The sequence below is a fragment of the Phalacrocorax carbo genome, chromosome 15, assembly GCF_963921805.1.
Source record: "Phalacrocorax carbo chromosome 15, bPhaCar2.1, whole genome shotgun sequence".
Taxonomy (NCBI): domain Eukaryota; kingdom Metazoa; phylum Chordata; class Aves; order Suliformes; family Phalacrocoracidae; genus Phalacrocorax; species Phalacrocorax carbo.
In genome coordinates this window covers 8,714,132-8,737,456 of record NC_087527.1, presented here as the reverse complement: position 1 = coordinate 8,737,456, position 23,325 = coordinate 8,714,132, and the positions used below count along the sequence as shown (strand labels likewise).

Genomic DNA, 23,325 nt, shown 5'->3' with positions numbered 1-23,325 from the left:
GGAAAAGCAGCTTCAGTTGTCAACAACACTACACAGCACAAAAAAGGGAATTTTATGAATAACCAGATTATTTTCTAGAGCACTGCAAATACTCGTATACAGAAAAGAAGAATCTAGACTCTAACTATAGTTAATCAAAGTGACCTACCTGGCAAGCTCAGAATTCCTCTCTCTGCAAATAGATGTTTGTGCAGTCTTCTTTTTGTCCCCCGTGGACAACCCACTAGCAGTTTCTGGATTGACAGTTTCTACGGGTGGCCCAACACTAACTATTAGACCAGACTGTGCCCACTTAGTTGCCTTTCGAAGAGCTGCAGCAGCTTCTTCTGTAATAACTTCACAGCAGCCACTCTGAAAATAAAATTGCCATAAGACAAATACTTGTCTTAGCTCTATTTGGCCACACTGAGTGATGCATTTAACTCTCCTCCCTCTGCATATGTAGAAGTACTGAGAAAACATCAACACACCCTCCTGTGTACGTATTAGTCATAGTCATAAGACAAATTTCTTCTGATGATTTTTCTCATCTACAAAGAGATCAGAGATCAATGTGGATTCATTGCCTTTAATATTCCATTCTTAGCTTAACACTACAGTTTCTCTTCTCTGATCAAAAAGTGACACCTGAGTATTTCTGGTGCAAATACCCAAGAACATGTCTGGAAATATACATGAAAAATTAATTTAAATATGTGGTTTAAAATTCTATCAACATGCATTAAAAAACATTTCAGGAAAGACAATATTAAAGGGACTTAAACATGACCTACAACAGCTGGAGGAATAATTAGCTGAAATACTTTTTCATCATTTACCCCTGTATTTATATCAATAACTATATAATGTTAACTTTACATATAAAGTCACCTTTCTGAACAGTTCTGTAAATTAAACAACGTTTAACAAAGGGGATTTAACATCAGTAAAAAACCCAAGAATTCTGACTGGCCACCGATTTTCACAATGTTGAGTAATTTTTAGTTATTCCTTCTCTTACTTTTGTCATGTCTCGATCCATTTTCACCACTTTCTCCATATTGGCTCCAGTTCCTAGTCGAAATGGACGACCTTCGGAGCTACTATTAAAGTGAAAACAAAACACATCAGCTTTGTTTTAACTGGTGGAAAAAAGAGCTGAACTATACAGTCCGATTTAATATATTACATGTGTTTTTACATTATTTGAAAGTAACCCTCACAACGGCATTGCTCAACAGTAATAGAAATACTTGATAGTTAAGGACGTACCCAATTACACTATAATTTACAAATGGAAATGAGTACTATTGAATGCAGTTATGTGCATAGCAATTTAATCCTTCCCCCCTCAAAAAGAAGCATCATGACATTGGCTTTTACTGAACACGGATGCCTGAGGGCTCCGAGTTAACCTTCACCTAAGAACACCCAACAGCTGTACTTTTTAGTAGCATTTTTAGGGCACAGGTTCAAAACCAACTTGGAGTGGGGGAAGAAGAGACAAATAGTACAAAATGCAAGAGGTAATGTTGGCTGTCTGACATGCAGAGATCACAAAATTGAGGTGGGTATTAAGAATACTAAAGAAGCTGTAATAGCAAATTATTACTCAGTTTTGCATTATTAAAAGCAATGCTTTTAAAGTCATTTTGCTTTGATAGTTCTATTTGTTAGTCCTACATATGTAATACCATAACAAGATAGATTAAATATTTCTGATGAAGCATCATTTAAATAGCTAATTTTTCAGGTGGTTTTTGTTTCAGATAGAATAAGATGTTTTTATGTTCCTTTGCCAGTGGCTTCCATGGTTTGTAAGCAAGGCAAAACCAAAACGTTACGCTTCGGACCTCCCTCCTCCTTTTATAGATCTGTATACTCTGCTCTGTTTCAACTCTGCCAATCTCATAATTGATAAATAGTCTTCTACAAAACAGAGAAGTCCAAGAAGCTTTGGGATTTAGATTCTTTCTGCTGCTGCCTCACCACAAATTCAGTATAGTGGTACATAGTTTTATCCAGGTAACAGTATGCTAAGCATCAGCCCTATAAACCTTTTTTGCATTATCTTATTATTTTGCTAGTAAATACAAGAAATTGGGAAAACATTTTACTTCCCATGTCTAGGACGAATTCTCCTACAGCTGGAGTGCTAAAAAAAGAAGGGAAATGGAATTGGTGAAATTGGTTGCTAATTCCAATCCAGTGAGTTAAGATTACCTTAGTAATGGCTGAAGGACTTCATGGGATGACTGGTCTTCCCGTTTATGAATAAATATAGAAAGTTTACCATCCACTGCCTCGCTTTCTTCTCCAGGATCTTTATCACCTTTTATAGAATTTTTAGGGCTGGCTTTTGCCAAAGTAGTATCCGGCTCAGAGGCAGTTGGAGAAAGAACCGTCTGGCATCCTTGAAGTAGAAAGGAGAAAAACAAAACAAAGAAAAACACACAACCATGAGCTCCATCAACAAACTTTCCTGCCCTTGAAAGTAACACTAACGCACCTGAGATGTCTAAAACATCACTGTGACACACACCTTAGTGTGAGAACAGTTAAATTAAGAGGCAGATGGAAAGTCACAGAAATATCATATCTTTCAACACGGCCATATCCTATACCATTTCCTGCTTGAGCTTTCTGTCAATACAAAATCTCCTTGCACAAACATGACTTGCTTCACAATTTCTCAAATTAGCATGACATGAGAAAGATGCCAGTACCTGGTACTACATAATCCGCCAGCTTTGCCAACAGCAGAGAAGCAATCTTGGAGGCTGGGTCACTGGGATCATCCTGTTCACTGTTCAGAGAGGGTACAGAGTAACTCCAGGGAGGCAATTCCACATTTCCACAGTCCTCGACACTCATGAGAGGCAGTGCAGCACGACACAACTGGAGGATTATAAGGACCAACTTTGGAGAAGGACGCTGATCCAAGAGAAGTGACAGAAGCTTGGACACACAGGCTGGCTGGCTCAGGATTGCTTTACCTATGTGACTCCTGAAAGAGAAAAAACCAGGTAACTGCTGTTTGAAAAAAAAAAAAAAATTTGATTGTTTGATGATGCTCTTGTAATAAGTTAATTTTTTTCAAGATGTAATTTAAAAGCAAAAATTCAGCATCTGACAAAACCTTATTGCAAGAATTCTTACGTAACCCAATAGCGCTGATTAAACACTGAGCGTTAGTTAACTTTCAAAGCCCTTCTAAAATTTGATGGTAATCTTACCTTCACTACTGTTAAGAAAAAAAAACACAAACCAAAAAACCCAGAAAGAACCCCCACCTGCTTTCATACATATAAAATAATACCCCAGAGACAAAGGCCTAGTACCTTGACAGGTCATTAAGAAGACTGAGAACATCTTGAAGCGCGTCATTTCCTGCAGCTTGATTACCACAACACTCTGTGGCTCGTGCAAGGTGGTTGGTGAGAAGGCTGGAGACCTGACGAGCCAGACCAGAGTGAACAGCTTCTGTTGAACCACCTTTAAAAGTAAAGCAAGAATACACAATTGTAATAATCAAAAATGAATGTATACATCTACAAATTCCTTACCCATAAACTGAAAAACAGTAAAAAATACTTTTGTGTTCCTATAGCAAAACAGTTACATATAAAATGTCTTAATTAGAAATAAAACCTGATAAGATATTTGTGTTCCATTATCCAGTAGCCACATGCCTATAAGATTATGTACATAATGGGTGAATCCAAACACAGGAGAAACGTGGAAGCGATCACTAAGGGTCTCCTGGTTCTGTGGTTATGTTTAGGCAGAATCAAGTGCCAGACCTGAAACTACCTGCAACATAAACATTCCCATGAGAAGGAAAAGCTAGAATTTAAAAAAAACCCAAAACACAATCACAAAAAACCCACCAAGAAGAAGATCAACTTATTTTTGTATCCACTTCTCTGTTCTAAAGAACCCAAACAGTGCTGAAGTCACAGTGAGTGAATGCCCTATTTAAAATATATTTGTGCCACTTCTCAGGCACTTGCGCCATCTTAAGTGCACAGTAGACACACAGCTGGCAGTGTTCCTACCTTCTTCTTTCTCCCATTCAACACACCGATTGGCTAGCACCTGGAAGGCAGCCCAAGCCATGGTGGCCACCTTCTGCTTCTTAGTCTGTTTTTCATTCGAACTGGATTCTGTCTGGCTGCTTAAACTGCAAAGCCGGTCCATAAGTTGTACCAGGCCACTACGTACCAAACACTTCTCTTCGCTCCTGTATGAGGAGAGAAATTCAGATTTTACTTAAGTAACTTTTCAGTCACTAACAACAGATTCAATGAATATCCCAAACTTGCTGTTAACTCAGCAACTAATTACTTTGAAGAAAGATGGTTCTGTCTCTCCCTGCCCTCCCCAAATGAAATTCTGTATTCTGAGAAAATGTAACAGGATGTTCTCAGATATTCCTCATTATGAAGAAAGGGAGTATATCTATATTACATAATGCTTCTCCTTAAGGCAAAACCTAATAAGCACAGCTGTAGATGCCTTTCTTCCCTTTCTGAGAGAAATACTTTCATACCTTGTGTAAGGTATAGTGCATAAGAGGCCAATGCTATTTGCACAAGCAATGGGGTAGCGAGCACACAGCGAGACCACAGATGTCATAGTCTCTCCAAAAGCTTCCTGGACTTGTTCCACCATCCCGCCACATGTGAGCTCTTCAATTCTGTTGGTAGGTAGATATTTGAAATGGTAGGCTTTCTAGGTTAAATAAAATTAACAAGCTTCCAAATATAGCTTTAAAAATAATAATCAGCATATATTAGGAATTACTTAAGGAAGCTTTAGAAACAACTGCAAGTCACTTAATGTTTTAGTATGAAACACATGTAAACAAGACAGTATGGTAGTTTTACCTCAGACATGATTGAAATTTTACTACAAACAAAATACAAAATATTTATCAAATTTAGCTGACAGTACTAGTATCAGCTAAATCTACCACTAATAACTAATCAACACTATTTCAGAATTAAGTCAGGAGAGTAAGATACCATATATACATACCTGTGGACATGTTGTTCTACTATGAAAGGAAATTTCATCTACTGCCAAATAAAAGCATTTCTTAGAAGTTTCTGCCTGTTTACCCCACAAGGGCTAATAAAAGCGGTTGTTGCAGCAATTTACCATCTTCTACAGAGACTGAAACATTCAGTTATTTTCAGAGAAGTAAACAAACCTTGGTCCTCCCTGAAGTACCATGGTCACTGGGCCTACGAGATGTGTCACACCACCAACGCGGACAGCTGCTGTCAGCAACTCTCTCATATGCACTAAGGCTTGCTTCCTTGTATTCCCACGACGCCACCTTGTCTGAGCAGCTAGGAGAAAACTGCTGCTGGACACCTACGAGATTTTGTTTTTGTTAATGAGACACAAGCAAGATGCCTCCCTTCTTTGTGAAAGTTTAAATTTTAAAATATAATGATTTAGCACATTTAAAATGACATACCGCTTGGTCAGGATTTGTTCCAATGAAGGCAAACAGTTGCCCCAGTAAGACGCTGTATGTGGGTTTATCTCTGCTATCCTCAATAGTCAGTGACTGGAGAAGAGTGAAAGAGCTGCTTCTATGGCTGGTAACATGGCGTCGCCTATGAGAATATAGGATAATTACACCTGGCAGCAGTAAATTGATCCAGTGGAAAAAAAATGCTATGCTTGCAAAGTTTATAATAATTTTATCAACACAAGCCACATTATTGTAAAGCAGCTTAGTGGAATAAACCCTTGTATACCTTTGACTTGATCTAGCAAACTCGATATCTTCATTACCAATCATTTCTAAGTCAGATGGTGCTGACATGCTGCGAAGGAAGACAGGCTGGCGGACTGCATGAGATATCACTTTTGTTTCAGATGCTGATTTACAGGCTGCAATATTACACAATATGAAAGAGTGTCACTCCTGGTGTAGGGGGTTATTTACAAACTGTTTTTAAAATCACTGTGGACATTCCAGCGAAAACTGTAACCTTGGGTGGGGAAAATACAGTCTAAGCAAGAACTTGCAAATCAGTTCTAAGGACTTTCCTGTTTTCAGGTATTGTTTCAAGTTAGTTTTGTTTTGATTAGGTTAAGCATTTTTCCCCCCAAGAATTCAGGAGACTAAAGTTTAATTTCCAGGTATTATTACTCAGACCTTAATTCACCATCATCATGGCAACCAGAAAACAAAGACTCAACTTCATATACCGTAAAATAATTTAATTAATTTGAAAATGTAAAAAAAAAAAGTTTCCTTTTAATTTAAGCAAAACAGGGAGAATAAGAGAAAAGGAGTAAATTATAGCTTTAGGGAAAAAAAAAAAGTACAATGCTGGTAATGAGATCTATACCTGGAGTCTCTGCAGGGGTACCAGATATACTTCTTGTGATACCAGACTGTGCTGCAATAGTGACATGTAATAACAGCTCTGCTCTGTTCATCAAGCTCTTGACTAATGTTTTTGTTTTTGCTAGGGGATGAGAAGTCTTCTGTGTCAGTGAATTCACCTCTTGAAAAAACTTCTCCCTAATATTATGAAAGAAAAATATGAAGCAAAAGCTCAATTACATTTTAATGCCTTCTGAAATAAAGTGTTACTGTGAGAAAGGTTATTTTAAAGAAGACATATAGCATCAAACTATTCTATGCCAATGAAGTAGAAAGCAGAAAAAAATAAAGTGATTTGTTAGTAACTACTAGTAGATGTAGGTACTAATATTAATATATTTAGCAAAAATTTTTTCTAGGAATTTAATCAGCTATTGCTAGACAGGCAGGAAAATTAAAGTATTTGCATCCCTGGTTAGAAGTTCACCTGAATGCTCCTGCTCCCAGAGACTGTCTTCTTGCTATAGGTCTACCAGCCTTTAACAGCATTAGACACAAAATGTTTTTGAAACATTTAGTGCCAGCTTCTGTTTCATATCATTAAGTGTCACAGGGTACAATGAAATTCAAGTGCCTACTTCAGTAAGTGTTTATGTTATGCAACCTTAACCCTGCATACCTACTTTTGGAACTCACTGAAATTCCACAGCTGCTTAAAGTTGCCTATCTTTTAAGTACCTTGCCTAGATGGTACACTCCACAGCCAGCTACTAACCTTAGTGCCAGGACCACATTCTCAAGATCACTTCCATCAAAAGAAACTTCTTTCATTGAACACAGAAGTTCTAGTTCTTTCATCTTGCTCTAAACAAAGTGAAGGAAAGGGATGAACATGTATTGAGAGAGCAGCATGAAGCATGAACACATGCAGCAGCCACAATGCTTACCTCATTGAAGTGATAATCATAAAAGAATGGGACATTGTTCTCCAGTTTCCCATGCAGGGCGTCATCTACCTCATTCTGCCATTTCTGCTCCAGCTCAGCCACACTCTAATAAAGCAACAAAAAAGTAACACGTATCGCAGTTGTTCATCTTAAGGAGTAAGAGAGATCTTAAAAGAAACAATCCAAGTACGTTTTGTATTTCTATGTTTCTAAAATGCTGTTAATACACCTTTATTCTCAAAAAAAGCCTTCTGGGTTTTTTGTGTAATTTTATTTTTACCTGCAATTGTCTCTCCATGGCATTTAGCTTCTTAAAGGTCTCTCCCATAATTTTACAAAGTAAATCATATTCTTCAGCATGTTCTTCCTGATACTGGAAATTTATCAGGGACTGGAGTGCATCAACCAAATTCAAATGTTTAATCACACATGAAACTACCATCTCCTCCATTACTTCTGGCTGAATCACTTCCCTAGGGTTATAGGTAAAGCCAAACTGATTAAGCAAGAATAACGGACAAACTTTGACAACTCATATTCACAATTCACTAGATGCTGCATTCACAAACAAGTATTTACAGACTATTAAACGCACACCATCATACATGACAGGCACGTCGCATCCTTACCATTGCTTTTTTAGCTCACTTACTTTGGCACCAAACATTTCAAAAACTAAAAGTCAAGTTAGAAAAAATAAAGCAAAACAATGACTACTTACTTTATACTTGGCCTAAACTGAGGCCGAGCACGTCCAGAAATTTCCCTGAGCTTTATCATGATTCCTGGAGGCAGCCTAATCCTAGGCAGATCAAAATAGTGTCCAACAGGAGGCACTAGAACATCAGAAGGATATGTAAATTCTCTATCTTCATCTATAGTAAGAGGCAATGGAGAAGGACTTGGTGTAAGAGCTGGAGATATTACACCATTAGCTTCCACCTGCCACTGGCACCTGGAAAAATAAATAAAAACAGATTAAAAGTGTTCCCCCCCTCATTCAGAAAGACACATTAGTCAACCACACATTACAAAGACAGACTACATATTAACTTGTTAGATGTGGCTAGTACCAAGCATAGCCTAATCCTCCCCTACTTTAAAGAAAACCTCTATTCTAGAAAGCATTCCCTTAGTTTTAGGCAACACAGAACTGCTGAACAAACTCTGCAGGAAAAAATATCAAAACATCACTTTAAAACACAAGACTTGGGCACAACTACAAAAGTCACCTTCCCTCAGAAAAAACCCGCACGGGAACTCAGATAAAAAAATTTTTTTTTCTTTTTACCTTTGTAATAGTTTAGATCTTAAGAGCTCTTGACAGGTTTCTTCATCTTTGGTAATTTCTGGTCCATTGTATAATATTCGCAGCATAGAACAAGCTAACACAGAAAGGCCAAGTGCCAGGTCAACTAAGAATGGCAAGCCTCCTGACACATCCTCTGAAGACTCCTGTAGTAGGAATAGTGATAAGCTGCACTAATCAATCAACCTTAAAGTCCTTCCCCAATACATTTCAAGAGAGGAGATTTAATATTTATATATATACTTTTATAAAGATATAGATATATATCAATCATATGTCTCTTACACAGAGGTATACTAAAAAAAATGCTTAACAATTAAAAGCAATATATAAAAGAACAACTCAAGACAAGAAACAAAGGATTTAAACATTTTTCTTCTGAACCAAGGAAGAAAAGGTAAAGTTATTTTTGGTTCAGTCATTCTCTGGCCTGCAGATCTGTAATCTCAAAGGCTAGGACTACTAGCTTCCTGGTAGTGGGATTAATTTTTCCTTTTGTTTGATCCCAGCATCCCTCCCCTCTCTTCTTTATAGACTGGAATCATTATTCCCCCATTAACTCTCCAATTTCCTCGTCGTTACAAGGTACCCATCTCTCCAAAGAAACCCTGATCTACAAGCAGCAAGAGATATTAAAGTGACTTCATCCAAGACCAGTGTCAATGACAAGAGATAGGTAAGACATATTTGGTAATAACTATCTTCACAAAACCGTAAGCACGCTACAGACCGTGCCACAAGGTATCTCTGGCTAAGGAAGCCAAACATCTAAAACTTAGGTCCTTTACATTGTAAAAAGGTGATTTGTCTTGTTGTCAACATAAGTAAGCTATTATTGTTTTAAATTTCAAACATTAACTTCAAACTATGAATTACACTTCTATTTGATCTGAAGTGTGTAACAGAGAGAAGATAAATTGAAGCTGAACCTATCCCACGGAATCTGTTATGTTTGAGTACCTGTGCTCGAACAGTGCAAGCAAAGCCCCACATAGCTTTGTCTGGAGTGTTGTGCTCACGACCACTCCGCATTTCAAAGGAGAAGGTGACTGTATCTCCTTCCACCTTAAAATTTTGATGGGGAGGAAGGGGGAAAAAAAAAAAAAGATACATTTAAGAATTGAGACAAACAAACAGGCTTTTCATAAATGTGGCTTATTTTATGGATTAATGTTTTTAATGACAGTTATCTAAGTATCATTTTTATCTCCGATTATATACTCTGATTTAAGATTCTTCCCTTTTTGTAAGGATATCTTTTAGTGGACAATTTGAGTTTCATTTTGCTGCTGGCTAACTATAGTAAAACAAAAAAAAGCCACCGTAGTTGTAGAATCAGAAGCAGAATTTATCAGTCCGTATTACTTGGCCTTGATTTTCATCAAAAAGCTTTCATTATTTGTCTGCAAGAAGCCATGCAATAATCAGTTCCCTTCCTGAAGGAAGACAGATAAGCTCTTGAAGAAGAATGTCAACATATTAAAAGAAGAGTTTGCTAAAAGAGCAGTATAAAAATCTGTGTCTGAAAAATAAATGAAATTCCATTAATTGTGGACAACGGAGTGCTTGTCTGAAATTGCTTTCCAGTTCATTATTTCTTGTTTTTCTTTCTGAAATTATTTTTTGTTACTTTTATAAGCCCAGTTTTAGTCTGGGACAATGTAGCAGCACAAGCACATACAAAAGAAAACCATACTGCAAAAAATCTGAGGGAACATACTGCAAAATTCTTGAAATATTGACGTTTCAATAAGTTTGAGGGATTTTTCTGTCTTAGCTTTATTGCCAGATGGATCCAATGTAACTTTAAAACCCAACACAAACGTTTGGAAAGTTGCTACATTTACTACTTGTTATATTTGTGGGTTACTGTTAAAAAAATTCAGTCATGCCCACAGACCTTAAGAAAATATGCACAGCCTCAGACTGTGGAAGAATTTCTCCTGGGAAGATATATTTATGAGAACAGTAGTGCCATTAGAGACTCCAGGTCTAAAACATACCGATAATGAATTCCAGTAAGACATAACAGAACAAGATAAGCTCAAAGAGAAGCATCACACATAACACACAGTTGAGTTTCAAGTTATTCCCCAAGGTCATAACAGGCCACTTAAGAAGTGATCTCATCATGGATAACTGTACACTTAAAAGCTTAGACTTTATTGCTATAAGGGTTGAAATGGACTTGACATGGTTTCCAAAGGGGATTTTTCTATGTGAAATATTGTTGGATTATAATACTGTACCTTTACTAAGTCTTTCGGCCAACCAGTTCCTAAGACACTACGGCTGCCATATCCCAGTGTATTGCCTCCATACTCAGCAACCTTCCTACTGTTTGTGTTAGGACCAGCATAGATCACCAACTTCAAAACATAAAATACACTGTTAGACTGTAAGAGAAAAACAAGAAAATCTAATAATAATAATAATACTTAGCACTTACATCGCGCTTTATATTTTCAAAGCGCTTTATCAACATTAACAAATCCTCACAACAGCCCTGTGAGGTGAGTAGGCAAGTATTATTATCCCCATTTTACAGATGGGGAAACTGAGGCAGAGAGGAAATCAAGTGACTTGCCCTCGAGGTCACACAGCAAGTCAGCAGCAGGAACTAGGAGCTGAAGTCAGGAGAAATCCTAACTCCCAGTCCTCATGCTGAGCTAACTAGAACATACCACCTCTCAACTACTGAACGGATTGATCCTGCTCCCATTGAAGTTAATATTTTGTCAGTGACTTCCATGGGAACATGATAAGGCCCAAAGTTTTCTGGAGGGGTTCAACCAGTAATGGGTGACATTAATATAAAGGCACTTATAAAAACTAATGGCAGTGAGTATCACAGGACTTGCTCTATGTCGAAGAATATATTGCAACAATTAGTAAGCAGCACAAGTAGCACTCTGATTATACAAAGTAAGTGCTATTAGTTGAGTTCTTGAAACTGAAAATACTTGTTCATATTAATCCATGTAAACAAGCCATTTATCATCAGGGCAGGGGGAGTAACCTTTCCAGTTCTACCCAGTTTAAACAAATTGTGCTAATCTACAATGTAGGCAGCTAGATTAAAATTTGAGAAATAATGAAAACTGAACAGCAGTAAAAATGAGAAGGAAGTCAAACCTTGACAATCTGAGCCATCATGAAATTAACTTTTAAAAAAATGGAAGAGTTGGTATGAATATCGGGGTGGGGGAACCAAAACAAAACAACCCTGCCCCACCGTCCCAAACCGCGTACCTCTGGAGCCTACTGTATTTCTGCTATTTCATAACTATCACTATTTCTGACATCTTTTGAGCAAACTAATTACAGAGCCTAACTCTTAACAAAAGATCCTCAGAACAAACAGGTTTTAAACATGGGAACAATCACTGCATATTATGTTCTGAAACAAGAAGAATTAAGCACATATTCTTTTTGGATTGTTTCTCCAAGTATAATAGAAATTAAACATGAACCATTTATCTTCATCTTCCTGCCTTTTCATGTCAACAACTCTGTACATTTTCTATCATTTACCTAAGTCTAGTCTTAAGATGAGACTCAAGAATTCTTTTGAGAAGTTATTCACACCTGTGCAACACCAGAAATAACCACTCTGCGTGCCTGTACTTTACAGCCTTCAAGTAAATAGACTGGGACATTTCAGTGTACACTAATAAGCTCCTCTCAATAAAAACCTCCTGCATCACCCTGATTACTGGAAATCAGGTGCCATGAAAGACAAGGGGCAGAGAAGATGAAAATGGGAAATGCTGCTGACGGAAATATATACAAAAGAAAGAATTTCTGAATTGGCCCTTGCTTACCTTATCGTAATCATATTGTGAAGAACATCTGTTGTCAAATCTAAGATATAAACAGCGGGCTCCTGGAATATGTACAGTTTCTTTAAATTTATAGTTATCCCTGACAGGATGAACTGTTTCTACAGTCTTCCCAGCAGCCCAGGGAGCAGGGATCTTCAAACCCGTAAGAAAACCTGGTTCTTCCTTCTCTTCCAGCATTCTGAAATTAGAGTGAAAAATTAGTCCTAAAATTCAACACACTGATTTCTACCATATATTCAGACATCAAACTATTAAGTACTTAAAATCACCTCTCGGTATTGAAACACAGTGACACAAAGTATTGACTCCTCATTTTAGGCATAACTGTATCGAGGGAACATGCAGAACTTAAACAGCATGAACTCTGTACATTAGAAATAACTATGCCAATCTCTAACCTGTGAAATCTGAACTTTTCCCTATGCTTTCCAATTTCCAAATGATGGTACACAAGCTAAGTAGCACCATAAAAAAAGAAATGGTACTGTCTATGGATTCTAACACACAATTGGTAGTGTAAAAAAATTTCCCTCCTGGGACAGCACCCAAAACTGATTATACAGTCAAAAACCAATATGTCTAATATTTCACTGAAGCTTATAATTTGGAGGAGGATTGAAAAGAAATTCTTCAGAGTTTTCACATAGTATATTACACATTATCACAAGCTGATTAATGCTACAAATTCTGCAACATTGCAAATAGCTATGATGAGTATTTTTAAATTTAATTTAGCTATGTGTTTCTGTTCCTAAGCAGAAGCTGTATAACTTTGAGCTGAGACACAGGATTTAAATGCAGGACTTTAAATTGCTGTATTTCTCTAGGTAAATGAAAGCATTTACTATCTTTCCAATGGTTTTAATACTGTATCTCATGCTGCCAGAGCAATATACATTTTCTCACAACGGTCTTCCTTAGCCTAATTATCGTAAGAGGAACATTTAGAATTCCTAATGCTTGAGGAGAGGGAAAAACCGAAACAAACTATACCCTATGCAAACAACTCGAAGATACTAATCATTTAGTTCTCTGGGCAAAAAAAATTTAGAACTAGTTGTCTTTCATAAATACTTATCTATCTTTAAGACAGCCTTACAAACCATTACAAATTTGCCTTTCAAAAAAGAAAAAAGTAAAATTGCTGCTTTAAGATTTGACCACACAATGGTCATACGAGCATTACAGCTGAGATATTTTATCCCATGAAAAGTCCCAAGTGTAAAGAAAAATCACCTCTCGTCAGGTAACAGCTTCCCTTTCTGTTCTGATGCACCACTAGGGGAACTGTTCAGTTCTGAGAAAACTGGAGACTGAGTTTTAAGCAGCAGTGCAGTCTGTGGCACAAAAGATACAGTGTTAGAAACATGCAAAGAGTAAATAATTTAAAAACCTTGCTATTGACTATATTAACAACCACACTGTGTGTTGTTATTGACCATAAGTCATTACATAGTAGCTGCTGTACAAAGTCAAAATTTAATATTCAGCATTATCAGCTTTTGTAGCTGTTGAGCAATTGTTAAACTATGATCTGTAGATCACTTACTGCAGAGAGTTGACCAAGATCTACAGCATTTTAGAACATACATGCCACATCTTTTTCCCTTTGAAGACAACTGCTGATACAAAGACCATACCTGACTTGTGTAAAGAACCAGCTGCACCAGCTGAGGCATCAAGGCATCAGCCATAGTTAGAGTTTGCAAATTTGGATGCATCAGAGATGTCAGTAGGACGGGAAGCAGATGACCAAGCATAGTAGCCTTTGTAATTTGCTCTAGGCCTTTTAATCTGTAAGGAGAGTCAAGACTTAGATAATGACAACTATTTTCATGTAGTATCACTACTCTTTTTAGTCATCTGCTTAACTTTGTAACAGACCGCATAAGTAGGCAATTCAAAATACAGAGACCATTTGCATTACATTTAAGAAGAAAAACCAACCAAAAACTTAGATCTTGAAAACATTATAAATTTTCCAAGTTTTGTCTTAGTCTTTGCTATCAATTCTTACTAAACAGTGATAGACCAGAAGACAGTAAATCAAGAGTTTAATAATTACTTAGAAAATTATAAGCTCCCATGGGCATGGGATGAAAGTCCACACCAAAAACGAATGTATTTGTTCAGTACGTATATCAGACTGCTAGCACATACAGCTCAAAGTACTTTAAAAGAATCTGTATCTATAAAAATATATTTGAACATGAAACCCATCTGAAAACATCTCAAAGGAATTGTGTATTGCCAAGAAACAAAACTGATCTTGCAGGCACAGAAAAGCATGGAAACCAAAACCTGAAACACAACTGGGAGACAGCGGTGTTTAACTAGAGAAAAGGTTCACAGCTTTTGTTTACATCTGATTTCCAACATATATTTTTACCTGGAGGGGAGACAGGGAAGGGCAAGGTGATGCTACCTGATGAAACATGCAGGATATCATAACAACATCCAAGACAAATAAAATATCTAGTCCAGCTACTAGACGTGTATTAGGAATTTAAAAATAAAAAAAATTGCCCTAGCTTATAGGATTATTCCCCACTGACTAACTACAGTTTGTTTCCAGTTACTCTGATCATAAATACTATTGCAACTGACTAAAACCTTACCAATTTGAAGAGCTTCTACAGACTATCAGGCTAGTAGTACTGACCTGGAGGGTCAGATTCTAAATTTTTCAAGAGCTAAGTGCTACGCAAATGCTATGGTAAGAAACAGTTCCCATACACTCAAAGCTCAAGTATGAAGTTATAACAAAAAACAAGTAATGCTAACTGTGCCTATACAATAAGCCTCAAAAAGAAAGTTTACTGTTTCCAAGTTAACATGCTCATACTTGTCTTACCTTTGTTCTCTATCAGAAATGTCACTGTTTATTAGTGCTGTAGTGACTTGTTGCAGCATTTCTAGGACTTCATCACATCCTGTCAGAATTTGTGTAGCAAGAGACAAAATGCTGGTCTTTAGCTCCTAGGTACAAAGAGAGTTACAGGATACTTAAATTCTTACGGAATACAAAAAGAAGGACAACAGAACAAAACGATGGATTTCCAAATTAAAATAATGATAGTGTGACCTGGCAGGCCTGCAGCAGTAGATTCATCCAAGACTTAAATTTGATTAATGCTAAGCCCCAAAGTGCTGGGAGAAACTAGGTGCATATTTTACAGGATGCACAGCCAGTTTCTAGAGGGAAGGAATCCCCAAGTCCAGCACAGGAGTGAGAGCTGTTAGCCAGCCAAGGTACAGCATTGGTGACAGAATGTCCTAGCAGGCATGAGGATCACTGTAGAGAGAGAAACTGAACAATGAAAACATGGGTGAATAGAGAGACAAGAAAAGTACTACAATATTTAGCATTTACTCAATGAGCCTGAACAAATAACTTTCAACTGCAGCAGATTACAAGCACACAAAATCTCAAAGAGCAGCAGACAAAATCAGCTTAACAAACAGTATCAGAAGTTGTGAAGTCAATAGCATTATAGAAGAATTTTGCTGTTACAAAATCTATTACAAGACAGGCTGCATGCTAGGACAAACCTAGCTTCTATGAGTTCATTCAAGACTATTCCAGCAGTAATATGAAATGACTGCATTTTAATAAAACTTATACCAATAAAACAACTACTGTCCACAAAAACCTTGTCCTCTAACAGTTTCCTTGCCACAAACATTGTTCATGCTATTTCAGACAATAGATGTAGGTTGTTCTACATAAGCTTTATAAGTTAAAACTGAAAAAAAAGCAGAAGCCAGGTAAGGCAAACGAGAAAATCCTTTTTATTTAAATCTGAAAAATTTTCAAAGACCATATAAGTGATTTGGAGAAGAGAAACTGGGGGGCGAGTAATGTGTCCAGAAAGGATTCCTAGAGGTGAATTTTTTACCAGCACATATTAATTAAAATACATTTTAAACCTCATTATACTTGTCTTTAGAGGAAGGGAAGTGTCTGCTTTCACTTACAATACAGAACCCAAGCGGGTTCTTGGGTTGAACCCAACTCAACATGGAACAATGGCAGATTTCAGCTGGAGAACAGGAAAAATCTGTCTACAGTAACTTAACTATTTAACTAGAGCAAAAGAACCAACAAAACCGTGTAAGTAGAATGCTTTACAGAAACAAGAGATGTCACAGGAACGCTGACTGTAGAGAGCCATACTAGAATAAAACTTGGTGTTTACCTGTACCTTCAATGTCTCTCCCTGCAAGGAGCTGTCACTGTCATCATTTTCATCAGGTTTAATCAAAATAGTGTTACTGAGGAGGTGGTTCTGTACAGCCATCAGATACCGCAAACACGAAGATGCAGCCTTTAACATAAATAAGTACACTTTACATTATCTAAACCCTTTAATCAACCTTGATTCTCAGGTAATCCTTGTACTTTGAAATATAAAAGAGAAAAAAGTTGAGGGAGAGGACAAGCAAAACCAAAAAATTATTCCCCTTCAAGAGAAATTGTATTTTGCTGATCTAACACAAGCTCGTTAATACATATTTAAGAGAAGAAGCTGGTTATAAAACACTGAATTGTGTCAAATAATTTGCAAAATATATATAGAAGCAGTACTATTTTGTTCAAGTATGTAACATTATAGCAATACTCCAATACCATAACATTAATTCTTGAAAGATAATGCCACCATAGAGCTAAATTTAATTCACATTCCCGAAGGTCATGGTTCCTTGCTACTACTCCTTTCCCATCCTCCTGCAGGCCATGACTTCCTGTCCCCGCCCCAGTGTTTGCATGCAAGCTCATCTGCCTTCGCCATCAGCCAGATCGGGGAGCTGACCCTGCTGAAAACACCTATGCATACTTTTGCCATTAAATTCACTCATATTTGTCTGTAAATGATAATCCTTTCTGCTTGTGTGAACCATTACACACAACTGCAAAAAGAGTTTGCTTTTTAATTGTTGTAATGTTTTGAAGATTGAGATACACAAACTTCTTTAAAATTGAAACAGCTACCAGAGCAACTGGGAAATATATTCATATATAAATCTGTTCTAGCATTACTGTACAATTTACATTGCTATAAGAAATTGTTTCTTCCTTTCCTGCACTGCATAAACAAAAGACATTCTTTTCCCGTATTTGTTAAGACACCCAGCTATAAAAGTTCCACCTTACATATTCAGTAAAGAAGATGGATTTAGAGGGGGAAAGGAAGCCAAAGGCAAATTTACTTTTATCAAAACACATTTTACTTACAGGCACAGTTGAAAGAAGCCTTTGAAAATCATCTTTAGATACAGTTTGGCACTTGGTGATTAAGACACAAGATTCTCGGACAACAATCTTGAGAATGTAGTGCAACAGCTCATCATTTAGTCTTCAAAAAAATGCAGGAAAGATGCAAAGCGTTAATAGACTAATTATTGTGTATTTTGTATTGTACATCTCAAAAGTCCCTGCAAGCTGTATCACAAGTTATGTGAAACCAAAACAAATACCTGTTCAAGTTCAGAGATGCAGACACAAAAAAAAACAAGCCTGAAATGTTTAACAACAATTAATCCAACAGATTACCAGTGATTTCCTGCACTGCACTGATACGTATCAATGACTTGTAATGACTCCTAAAATAGATTCCTCCCAACTTGAACAGGTACTTGAGACTGACAGTTTCACTGCTGAAAAGTCACCCAATGTAGTGATATGGAGAGCAATGTCATAATATTCTACTCCTGAATTATCATCCACACTTACCATATACATGGTAAGTAGCAGGGAATCCAAACATGTCTGTGCACAGAAGTCTCCAAAGTTTCCCCTAAAATATCAAACCTCTCTCTCCCTTGCCCTAATGAAATCCTACCCACCATGGACACAAAGATAGTATTTCAGGTCACACTGCTAGTAAGATAACAACAAATTTCTGCAAAATTTTATGCAAGCTTACCTAAGCAAACAACAGAAATGTACATTATTGGGGGGGGGGGGGAAGCGTATTGTGCATTTTACCTATAATGATCATCATCTTCACTTCCAAATCTGTTGTTCTGAAGCTGTTCAGCTAAATTAGTCAGGATAACGTCACGAAGTTGAGAGAGACCACTGTTTCTCTCTCCTAAAATGGAATGAAAAACACTTTTGCAAAACAGCATTTTACAGAATGAATTTATTTTTATTTCCTCAAATATCTTGCTTAATATATGCATGTTGTGGTTTAGCCAGCACAACGCAACTTTTCAGAAATTACTTTATTTACAGTGTAACCCTATTCCCTGTTGATATTACAGGCTGTTAAAGCTTACTCTGCACATCGCACTGTTTTAAATTCCAAGGACTTTGATGCATGAACACATTCCTATGAAGTAACGAATTACTGTGCATCAGCTGCTTCTAAGTCCAGACTCCCATTTCATGGTGAATGCAAGTAAATCATTACTCTAAGGACTAAAATTACCACTTGGTTACTGTGTAATTGCCATGGGTAACACTAACGGCTAACCAGGTGTTCTAAAATACAACCTGGACAAGAAACATTATTAATACTGACAAAAGAAAACCATAATCCTTTTCTATTTCAAATAGCTGCCTGATTGAGACAAATTTTCCTTTTCTACACCTAACAAATGCTTGACCATTCAGAAGGCAGCTTCAGAATATGAAGCATTCTGTAAATTCCTAGAATAGGATGGGTTTAAAAGCAGACTAGTGCTCAATATTCTGAACTTCTCTCCCTCCAGAGGTTGAGAATTATTTTCACTTTTTGTTTTCAATTAGAAAAAATACACTCTGACATGCCAATAAGACATTCTCACCTTCAGTTAAGACCAATTTTAATAAATTATTGATTTCTGCTTCTCCAGGATACAGGATATTCAAGCCAGAGCTAAAGAAAGAATAAAACCAGGTATTACTTAACGTATTTATAAGTGTACAAAATAATTTCAATAGATGTGAAAAATGGCATCACAGAATCTCAGCTTAGTATCTGATATAACACTTAGAATGACTATGTAATGGCTGCTTCTGACTTAAAAAGGCATCCTCCATATTTTAACATTTTTAACAGCCATAAAATACGGAGCTGCTTTCTGCGGAAATCCCTTGTAATCGACTATATTTTAATATTTAGGTCCCAAAGCTTCTTCAAGTGCTATTTGCTTCCCTCTGCGAAACTCCACATTAATCACTTTTATGTATGACAGCACAATCATTTTTTCAAGAAACAGACAAATGTCAGAAAAAACAGATGAGGGCTTAGAGAACAACTCATCTCTCGCAATGGGGTAAGAGCTGTGGCTTATCTGTGATAAGAACAATGGAAAATGCAGGAGACAGTAATCAAGAAGTCACTACACTATTACAGTTTTCTACTTATTACAGACTAGCTCCTTATAGAAGCCTTAGTTTAAGCTAAGCAGAAGATTCTAGAGCTAGCATTTCAGAAACAACACAGCTATGCATGAATACTCCTTGTGGAGATATTTTTCCCCTCTAACTTCTGATGAACTTTGTATTTTCTACATGAATTATCACATCAAGATAGAAGATCACAGTAACTTAAAAGGAGTACTTCGTGACTGTCTGAAGTGTTGAAACTCTTATGCAGACTTTTTCTTCTTTTCTTTCTCCCCTTTTCTCTTTAACACTCTCATAGAAAAGAAAACTGGTATGTTTTTCAGCTTCACACATAAAGCAGAGATTATTGCAGCTTCCCTCCCTCTGGCTCATGCTGACCAACTTGTGACACAAACATCAGGAAACGTTATCATACATTGCAAGCTAATTTTGAGGTTTCCATTGGCATCAGAAACCCCCAATGAGAAAACAGGAGGAAGGAGATATTACCTAATGCCCACCCCTGATTTTTTATAAGTCATTGGAGGATATAGGGTTTAAACAAGGGGAAAACGTAGCAGCTATCCATACAGTTGACAGGATACACTTTTTTCCCCTGTCAAAAATCAAGACCCTGAAAATGCTAGGTAATCATACTAAAGATACACTATTCTCCTTCACTCACTTAAGAATTGCATAAAGCCACTGAAATTTTGAACGTCGTGATTCACACACACAAAAAAATGCAGGTTGATCTTCAGAAGATTTTGTTCTCAACCTTTGGAGCACTTCCCACTTGAAAGCAGAGTATATTTGTACTTTGGACATTTCAGACAGCATTCCTTGTCCTTGAGATTTACATTATCTCGTTTTCGTGATACACAATCACACTTTTTGCTTGCTTCCCTGTACTTAGTCATTCTGGTATTTTGACAAGTTGGAGAAAGGAAATTACACAGCATCAGGTTCAAGAGATGCAGTAACTAATATGATGCGGAGTGAAAGCAACCATCCTGTTTAAGTGTTTGATGACCTGACGTACTAACCCAGAGACATAATGCTCATCCTTCTACCAAAAGAGATTCCTGTTTTCTAAACATAAAGCTGAGACTTTCTACAGTCAGTCTTAGTACTCTGCCAGTGTTTTTACCTGGGCCTTCAACCTTATAGCATTCCTCAGGTATTATTCATTCTGTTTCCCCTCACACTCCTTTTGTTTAGGAGAATTTCAGTATTGTCACTTGGAAGAGTGGTATAACAGCTGACATCAGCTTTACCTACTCCAGAACACCAAAAAACTGTATAAACTCAATACGGAAGTCATTCTAGCCATCAATGAAATGCAGAAAACTTTGCTTGAATTTAGCAGATCTATTAAAATAAACATTAAAAAAAAACCTCTAGAGAGAGCCAATAAAAAGCAACAAATGAAAAGAAGCATGGAAAGTAATTACTATCTGTTATTTCACTGTCATCAAGACAAACACATTGTATTTCCCTTCTTCCACAGATATAGATCATAATAATCGTATCATACTATGCCAACCTAAATTATATCATATTAATTTAAAATTAAACTGCTGAATACAATTTGAATGTTCACCTGTTACAACATTTTCAAATAATCTAAAATCTAAGTTAAGTTTAATTTGACAAAACAAATATTTACCTTATAGCTAGACAAACCTCCTTCTGAATTTCAGAGCAAATCTGATCCCTTGGTGCCATCAGTAACTGCCAAAGTAACAGGCCAGACCTCCTAACAATATCTCTGTTTCTTTCGGTTTGTGGGCTGAAGAAAAATTTAAAAACCACCTAAGAAAAGTTAAATACAACAAAATTAAAAACTTAAACATTGTTTGCATTAATTCTTCTTCTGCAGTCAGTTTCTCAAACTATTTGTCTAGGTCACTAGAAATCTCAGAGTCAGAAACTGGCTTTGGATCAAAAAAAGGAAAAAAAAAAAAAGAGAGAAATAAGGAATTAACCTCTCTGGGTTTCATTTTAATCTGTAAAGGTGACAATTACCTTTAAATTAGGACTCTTAAATGGGTGTATAAGATACTGTAAAGCCACTGCTAAGTTAACCTCCATTAAATTGAATGCAAAAGAGGGAAAAAACCAACCTAGTAGTGTTTTTAGTGTTTATTGTGAAGTACATTTAAGATGCCCTTATACCTGAAAGACAACAAGGATGCAGCGTATTATACAAGTATCTCCATTCACCATAGCTTTTTCCATAATGTCACAAATACTGCTGAGATGATGTGCTTCAATTGGATGTTGCTTGCCCAAAAAATTTGTTATGGGAAGATTGTTGCTGGCTGCGAGCAGGTTGAGTTGGTGGATACACATGGCACCAACATGGTGCAGTAACTGGTTAATAACCTCATTTGTGGTTGTTGCATCCCCTAGAAGAAGAAAAGCAGTTCAAATACTGTCTACAAACACCAACTATAGCATTAATATTTGCTTCTAAAACACAAGATATCACCATCATCTCTAACTTCAGGACACCCACTCACATGATAAACAAAAGAATTACACCACATCACTTTTTTAATGTGCTAAAGGTAGCAAGAATCTGGAAACTTCCAAACACATCTTGCTTTTTGCTTTTTCCTTTCTTAAAGCAAAGATAAGCCATGACCAATATTTATAAACAACTTCTCAAGAATAAACTCAACTTTTAATAGAAAGTTTCAGAAGGTAGTTTCTGTATATTTATTCTATTATAATTGTACATGTCACTTCCACTTTGTGTAAAACACTAACTTGTAGGTTTACGTCACCTTTGGGCTCTGTAATGACATGACTCACTCCCAGTCTCTGACAGACACAATGGAACGCCTGGTTCCCGGGATTACACCACTGATCAATATAATCATTAGAGCATGTCCATATCATGTTATTCATAGTATCATAACAGGCACCTAAGAAAAGGAAAATATTTTGCACATCAAATTTCAGACCGTTTGTTAGAAAACCAGACTAAAGTATTTTTATAGCAGACATAAAACCAAATTATTTGCTTTAGAAGTTCTCTGGCATGTGACAACCATTTAATAACAATGCACTGGAATGAAAAACATCAAAAGGAGATTTCTTAACCAAGGAATGAAGCGAATGCACATCCCTTTTGATGTTTCAAATAAATGTGCGACAGCATCTGTTTCAGGTAAATACTCCACAGTGCTCATTATTTATAAGGATAAGTACATAACATGTATTATTTTTCCACAAACCTATCATAGGCTGCCACAGTGCATAAACTAAAAAAATAGCCAAGCCTGGCATCAGATACTAGTAACTTCTAGAAATATTATATGGGGAAAAAATCTCAAATTTATTCTACTACAGTTACTGACAATTGAGCACCTTAGAACTTGTTTTAAAGGTCTTGTGGTTAATACGTAGTAGCTTTAGTAAAACTGACACTTTGCACAGTGCAACTGTTAAAAAAATATTAAGCTTAGAGACTCATTTCCTAAAAAGCTCAAAGCTTACAAACACAAGCAGGTCCAAAACAGTAAAAGGAAAGGGATGAGTGGATTATAGACACAACTGTTCTATGACAG

The 23,325-nt window shown here is 36.7% G+C and overlaps 1 protein-coding gene across 5 annotated transcripts in view; it reads right to left on the bottom strand.

The window, feature by feature from the left end:
* The window catches only part of HECTD4 (HECT domain E3 ubiquitin protein ligase 4), a 78,145-nt gene that overhangs the window by 30,595 nt on the left and 24,225 nt on the right, over positions 1-23,325 (bottom strand). For 2 of the 5 annotated variants that reach the window (XM_064466016.1, XM_064466020.1), the window contains exons 11-39: positions 22,540-22,680; positions 21,926-22,158; positions 21,417-21,562; positions 19,225-19,295; positions 18,422-18,527; positions 17,669-17,789; positions 16,632-16,760; positions 15,287-15,411; positions 14,073-14,226; positions 13,669-13,769; positions 12,412-12,610; positions 10,837-10,983; positions 9,548-9,652; positions 8,570-8,733; positions 8,000-8,233; positions 7,559-7,751; positions 7,279-7,383; positions 7,107-7,195; positions 6,354-6,529; positions 5,754-5,889; positions 5,468-5,609; positions 5,195-5,361; positions 4,532-4,678; positions 4,038-4,222; positions 3,321-3,474; positions 2,706-2,986; positions 2,203-2,392; positions 1,001-1,082; positions 149-351 (exon numbers count right to left, since the gene is read on the bottom strand). In XM_064466016.1, the coding sequence (XP_064322086.1) occupies positions 149-351; positions 1,001-1,082; positions 2,203-2,392; positions 2,706-2,986; positions 3,321-3,474; positions 4,038-4,222; positions 4,532-4,678; positions 5,195-5,361; positions 5,468-5,609; positions 5,754-5,889; positions 6,354-6,529; positions 7,107-7,195; positions 7,279-7,383; positions 7,559-7,751; positions 8,000-8,233; positions 8,570-8,733; positions 9,548-9,652; positions 10,837-10,983; positions 12,412-12,610; positions 13,669-13,769; positions 14,073-14,226; positions 15,287-15,411; positions 16,632-16,760; positions 17,669-17,789; positions 18,422-18,527; positions 19,225-19,295; positions 21,417-21,562; positions 21,926-22,158; positions 22,540-22,680 (4,426 nt within the window). The remainder of the gene's footprint in view (positions 1-148; positions 352-1,000; positions 1,083-2,202; positions 2,393-2,705; positions 2,987-3,320; positions 3,475-4,037; positions 4,223-4,531; positions 4,679-5,194; positions 5,362-5,467; positions 5,610-5,753; positions 5,890-6,353; positions 6,530-7,106; positions 7,196-7,278; positions 7,384-7,558; positions 7,752-7,999; positions 8,234-8,569; positions 8,734-9,547; positions 9,653-10,836; positions 10,984-12,411; positions 12,611-13,668; positions 13,770-14,072; positions 14,227-15,286; positions 15,412-16,631; positions 16,761-17,668; positions 17,790-18,421; positions 18,528-19,224; positions 19,296-21,416; positions 21,563-21,925; positions 22,159-22,539; positions 22,681-23,325) is intronic. The other 3 variants (XM_064466018.1, XM_064466017.1, XM_064466019.1) reach the window with 3 other exon arrangements.